General features: G+C 38.4%; 1 protein-coding gene across 1 annotated transcript; it reads right to left on the bottom strand.

Annotated features, from left to right (window-relative positions):
• Window positions 1–3706: 3706 nt before the first annotated feature.
• On the bottom strand, window positions 3707–6560 carry LOC123661043 (chymotrypsin-1-like). The gene is made up of 4 exons (XM_045596055.1): window positions 6352–6560; window positions 5555–5789; window positions 4881–5057; window positions 3707–3997 (listed from the first exon to the last, which is right to left on the bottom strand). The coding sequence occupies exons 1-4, from the start codon at window positions 6555–6557 to the stop codon at window positions 3851–3853; spliced, it is 765 nt and encodes a 254-aa protein (XP_045452011.1). The 5' UTR covers window positions 6558–6560; the 3' UTR covers window positions 3707–3850.

Below are 6560 nucleotides of genomic sequence, written 5' to 3'. Positions count from 1 at the left end.
AAATAAAAGGGGCTCTAGTTACTCTTATTACATCAGCTGTCTACCAGTGAAAGTTCCATCAAAATCGGTCAGGCGTTTCAGAGATTAGCCGGAACAAACAGACAGACAGACAAAGCGATTATTTTAATATTACAAACAGACACTCCAATTTTATATATTTGTATATAGATATATAGATGATAGTATTGTAAGTGTAAGTTTCGTAATCTTATGAATCCGTTGTCATACTCATCACTTCACTTCAGCCTATCATAGTCCACTGCTGGACATAGGCCTCCACAAGTTCACGCCAAAAATAGCATGAACTCATGTATTTTGCCCATAGTCACCACGCTGGGCAGGCGGGTTGGTTTTTTTTTATGTCACTAGGCCGGCAAACAAGCTTACGGCTCACCTGATGATAAGCGATTACCGTAGCTTATAGACACCCGCAACACCAAAAGCATCGCAAGCGCGTTGCTGACTCAATCCCCAATCCCTCCAGAAGCTCTGGTCACCTTACTCAGCAACAGGACACAATACTGCTTGAAAACAGTATTATTTAGCTGTGATCTTCTGTAAGGTCGAGGTACTACCCCAGTCGGGCTGCTCCATATTTTGAGCAGGAAATTCCTGCTGTGCCCTACCTAAGTTATACGCACGTGACCGCAGGGCTGGCTTGGTCACACCGCAGACGCTGCTGCCCGTCTTCGGCCTGTGTATTTCAAAACCAGTAATTGGATGGTTACCCAGGCGGCTTAAGTTCCAAGGTGGTAATGGAACTATGTTATCCCTTAGTTGCCTCTTACGACACCCACGGGAAGAGATGGGGTGGCTATATTCTTTAATGGCGTAGCCACACAACATTACTCGCATGCATCCAGTGAATTACAGACCTATTTTTATTTAAACTTTCTGCAGAAACTACTTTAAAAAGTAGTTCTCTATCGGTTTCAAAATCGTTTTACAATAAATAAAGCTTTTACATAACATCCAATTCGGTTTTACTAGAAGACGCTTTGCAGCCGATGCCACTAAAGAGCTTTTGCTTCAATAGTTGATGTCTGGGAGGAGTCCGGGATACCTTGGGTGTGCTCTGTGATTTTTGCAAGATATTGGACTGTGTTCATGTGATCATGACACATTAATCAGGAAACTCCGTCATTAAGGCAGTAAAAATACCGCACCTAAAATTTCTGGCATCGTTGCTACTTATGGTGCACGTAGTTTGGACTGGTCGGGTTGTACTGAATACTGGCTAAGTGTAGATTCTCCTGTAATATTACTTATTCCGACTACAACTTATTAGTAGTTAAGAATGATAACGGAATTTTTATCAATTTTAGGGATCTGGCATTGTTTGATGCAGTAGCAGTCGCAACTATAAATTATTTTACTATTAATTTTATTTATTTATTTGTGTTTGGGAAATAAGCAGTACAATATCACATAAAATAATTACAAGATAGCATATAAAACATAGCGATAAGCAGATAAATGTGATAACAACAAACACATACAAGAAGTTGAAAGTAGAGATTAAGACGACAAACTTTAAAATCAGAAATTAAAACATCTAATATCAGATATACAATACAAATAAATAGCCCTGCCCTGCGGTCACCAACCTGCCTGCCCAGCGTGGTGACTATGGGCAACACACATGAGTTCACGCCATTTTCGGTGCGAACTTGTGGAGGCCTATGTTGTCCAGCAGTGAACTGCAATAGGCTGAAATGATGATGATGATAATAATAATAAGTAGTGATAATATGATAGTATAGGTAATAAAGTAATATATTAGTAGCAACTTAAATTTTATTTAAGCAACGTTCCGGGCGCGGCTAATCGCTAATAAAATTAAAAAAAAATTATAAACATAAATAAACATTTTAATGGTTAGTAAAAATCTAGTTTTATCGTGGATTAAGATATAATATAATAATCCGATAAATAATTTGTTTATCAATTTTCGTCACTTATATAAACTCTTGAATATTCAATTTTGTCACTGTACGTTTAATAAAAATATGTCCTTGTAAAAATATGTTTATAACTAGCTGTGCTCACGACTCACATGTAATTATTGACTCAGGCAGACTAGCTAACGATCAAGAAAATGACTCCGTATCGAAGCAATTAAAAACTAATCAAAATTGAATTTTACGCAAATCAAATTGTCTGGCATCGCGAAATCGATAACATGTAAATATTTAACCAGAACCCCACGGCCGTATCTACTACATAAACATCGTGTTGCATTTGAAGCACGCGCCGTCTTGGCATTAGAACAATACGAGAGCAGATAAACTCATAATTTTTCTGGCCCAGCATGAACCACGATGTTGGCAACTGGACGCGAGTATACATTAATTATCAGCAAAAATTCATCGCCAGGTTTCGTCTCCACGAAACGAGATTCCGTCATCCAAATGCCTTGAGCGCGTACTTATAGATATTTTCGGACCTCTACAACTATCAAATCCGTTACTGTGTTAGCATTATCGATCGCTGCACAAAATTGCCTGAAGCGGTGCCTGTTTATGAAAACACTGCTGGAAACGCCGCGAGATATTTCTGTGATGACTGGATTGTGAGATTTGGTTGTCCCCTAAGAATATCTAAAGATTTGTAATGATAATTTTTTTTAATAATAAATAAATTTTTAAGCGAACCGTGGCGCCGTCTATAGTGAGTTCTTTACAGAGAACCGTAACTATTCAAAGTTTCATATTACAATGCAAATCTTTGACAGGAGACGACACCATGCTATTTATTTTTAATATGTACGATTTTATGTTTGTGTTACCCACACATTAGGAATTCTAAACATTTTTGAATATCATATACCGAAAATAAAAATCATCATATCAAAAATTTCGCTCTAGCGGGTACATCGTTAGCTTAATTGGCTAGAGCGCCGACACGGTCAGTCGGAGACGCGGGTTCGAACCCCGCTGTGAGCGTTCAATTTTTGATGTCTGTCTGTCTGTCTGTCTGTCTGTCCGTCTGTCCGTCCGTCCGTCCGTCCGTCCGTCCGTCCGTCCGTCCGTCCGTCCGTCCGTCCGTCCGTCCGTCCGTCCGTCCGTCCGTCCGTCCGTCCGTCCGTCCGTCCGTCCGTCCGTCCGTCCGTCCGTCCGTCCGTCCGTCCGTCCGTCCGTCCGTCCGTCCGTCCGTCCGTCCGTCCGTCCGTCCGTCCGTCCGTCCGTCCGTCCGTCTGTCTGTCTGTCTGTCTGTCTCTCTGTCTGTCTGTCATTACACATATAGAGATATGTTGATAAATAAGTACTTGATGTTGATTTTAAATTTTAGAAATTTTCAATCTAATTAAATACGAGTAATTAAATCTCGCGACAAGCTTTCATATCATACTAGCTGTGCCCGCGGCTTTGTCCGCGTGGAACAAAAAAGTTAATGTTCAGTACGCAGAGTTATAAAAAAATCTAAAATAAAAGTAGCCTAAGTTACTCCTTACTACATCTGGAAATGAAAGTCCCGTCAAAATCGGTCCACCCGTTTCAGAGATTATCCGCATCAAACAGACAGACAGACAAAAATTTAAAAAAAAATTATTTTGGTACATCTACCGTGTATATATACATATGAATTTAGAAAAAAGCGGTTATTTTAATATTACAAACAGACACTCCAATTTTATTTATTTGTATGGATAAATAATCTTTGTTGTAAAATTTTTAGATGTCTATGACTGTAAAACTAATAAAAATACACTATCGGTGAGCGTTTAATAAGAAGAAAGTAAAAATACAAATAATAATCTGTGGCATATTTCTAATCATTAAATCAGATTTAGAAATGAGACTCATGAAGACGACGAAGTGACATCTATCAGCAGATTAATTCGGTGCAGTTAGGCGATGGTTTCTTCAATCCATTCGCGGAAAGCGCTGACACGTGCGAACATGTCGGGAGCGCCTTGCGCGCACGGTATGCCCCAGGACACTGTACCGATTTGCTCGCCGGTGCTGCGGTCCACCAGCGCACTGCCTGAGTCGCCCTGGAGAGACAAATTCAAGAGTTAGTTATCTTTTCTTTATGTCCTTGAAAATACCCGACCAGTTAGTTGTAAAGGAGAAATTAGCTTTTGTTAAATTTGCGTAATACAAAGACATGACTAATATTCTTATTGAGGTACAGTACAACAATTCTTTGTAGAATTGTATCTATAACAAAATATTCTAATCATAATATAATGGTCATAATGTCCCTAAAATACAAAGGTAACACAAAAACAGTAGAACATATATATCTAGTCCCAATATAGTGTCCAATATTTTGATTGCGAGTAATCACAAGTATCTCTCACGTCTGTTGTAAGTAATAAGTAAATGTAGTGTGTGTAGTGTTTAGTGTCAGGAATTTGGCTAAAATCGGTCTTCAAAGACACCAAGGTGGAAAATTCTTAAAATTAGCCCACTGATTAAACATTTTTATTTTATTCCTAAGAATAATTAATGATTAGAGAATTCTGGACACCCATCGTGTTGGTTGCATAAGGAAAGTTAAGTAAGAAGTAGGTCATAAAACCCTTTAATATTTTTTAAATTTATTATAGGTTTTCAAAATGGACACCTTCAGCAGCAATACAAATTCTACACCTTCGTAAGAAATTGCGTTTTAATCGTCTAAAATTCTAAATGCTTCTTTGTTCTCCCTGATAACACGTTGGGCTTCTGCAATATTTTGCCTCAGCTCTTGTTCACTCGACCATTCTCGCGCGTATAATTATATTATATTATATATAGGCTAATTAGCCATAAGCCCGTCCATCGTACTACATAATCTGTTGATATCTTTAAATTCTGTTTGTAATTCACTTATGGTGTACAATTAAAAATAAAATAAAATTAAATAAATGTAATAAATAGAAAATGGCTCACGTTGCAAGTTCCAGCTCTGTCGTTCGTGTAGGTACAGATTTCTAATGCAGGATCAACAGGTGGAACATAATCTATATCCAATTCACTAGACCGTTCTTTGACAAGAGTGACACATTCGTTTCCATCTACGACAATGGCGTTCAATTGCAGGAGTTCTTTTGACAAAGGAAGACCCGTCTGAAACAATTGTGTATAGATCAACTCGGTATCAATAGAGAAGTAGGCAATTTCTCCATTATTAAAATTTTCTCCATATTGGAGAAGAATTAAACCTTTATCCACCACACTGCTCCACTGCGGGTTGGTGGATATTCCCTACTATGAATAACGATTGCTATGAGGTCACTTTTACAAGTTAAGTAAAAATATGTTTGTGTTATAGGTAACATCCGATAATTATAGCTTATATACAAGTATGTGTATATAAAACACCCAAGCACGGGGTGGGAATGCGTAAATCGAACCCATAATCCCTGAGCGTAAAGCAGGGTTATCTATCACTGCACATCGAGCTAGTTATAGTAAAAATTAATCATCTAATACCTTAAATTGCTTTAAAAAAATCACAATTGTATTTTAAAATTCAATTATCTCACGAAAAAAAATGCAACCAAAACTATAATTCCAAATTATCCACATATTACTTAACACTTGTTTACATAATACAAACTTACTCCTGTGCTTCCCCATCCTGTGACACTGGTTCTGACGCCAGCATTAATAAATCTGAAGGTCAGAGCTATGAGGGACACACTGTCAGTCAATTCAACGTCAGATGAAGTAACTAGGAAGCCGATGTCACTTTTAAGTAATTCATCGTCGTAGTTGGGATGAATGATACCCTCCGTCAAATTGTACGGAGTACCACCGCTGTCATATCTGTTTGTGCCAACGTAACCACGAAGAGTGCTGTTGTACAGAAAATATGATTTAGAAGATTTATATCTCAATTGTTTAAAATTTATAAATGACGAGTGATAAATATTTAACTATTTATAAATATCAAAATATAGGAACCAAAGAAAAGACTTGTTATTAGTTAACATATCTACTGTGTGGCTACGGCAGTAAAGAATATAGCCACCCCCTCTCTTCCCGTGGGTGTCGTAAGAGGCGACTAAGGGGTAACACAGTTCCACTACCACCTTGGAACTTACAAAGCCGACCGATGGCGGGATAACCATCCAACTGCTGGCTTTGAAATACACAGGCCGAAGATGGGCATCAGCGTTTTCGGTGCGACAAAGCCAGCCCTGCGGTTACCAATCCGCCTGCCCAGCGTGGTTACTATGGGCAAAAATACGCCGGCTTCTTAAGATTTTTATTTTTGTTTTATTCTTAAGTACCTTATTTTATTATTATTATTATTATTACCTACTTAATTATTGACTATTACTTTTAATTCATGTATCTTTAATTTAATTTTAGGAAAAAATAAATAAATAAATAAATAAATGAAATAATACCATACCTGATTAGACTCCCGTCAGGGAAGAGCACAGCTTCGATGCAGTGAGCGGCAGTTAAGACGTGTCTTGTGGTGACCAGGGAGGCGCCGCAGATAAGGTTCCTGACATCGGCGCCGTAGACTAGAGCTACCACGTAGGGAACGAGGCCGGCAGGTTCACCGCCGACAATACGGGATAAGGTATTCGTGTGATCGAAAAATATCGACATGTC

The sequence above is a fragment of the Melitaea cinxia genome, chromosome 16, assembly GCF_905220565.1.
Source record: "Melitaea cinxia chromosome 16, ilMelCinx1.1, whole genome shotgun sequence".
Lineage (NCBI taxonomy): Eukaryota > Metazoa > Arthropoda > Insecta > Lepidoptera > Nymphalidae > Melitaea > Melitaea cinxia.
Note: the sequence above shows the minus strand (reverse complement) of the source record. Positions and strands in the feature narration are given on the sequence as shown.

What these genes read in the sequence shown, in the direction of transcription:
- LOC123661043 (XM_045596055.1), bottom strand. Translation starts at nt 6,557, where the DNA reads ATGTCGATATTTTTCGATCACACGAATACCTTATCCCGTATTGTCGGC. An exon ending in CCTGACGGGAGTCTAATCAG is followed by an intron (nt 5,790 to 6,351) that starts GTATGGTATTAT and finishes TCTGTACAACAG; the next exon opens with CACTCTTCGTGGTTACGTTG. An exon ending in ACAGAGCTGGAACTTGCAAC is followed by an intron (nt 3,998 to 4,880) that starts GTGAGCCATTTT and finishes TTGTCTCTCCAG; the next exon opens with GGCGACTCAGGCAGTGCGCT.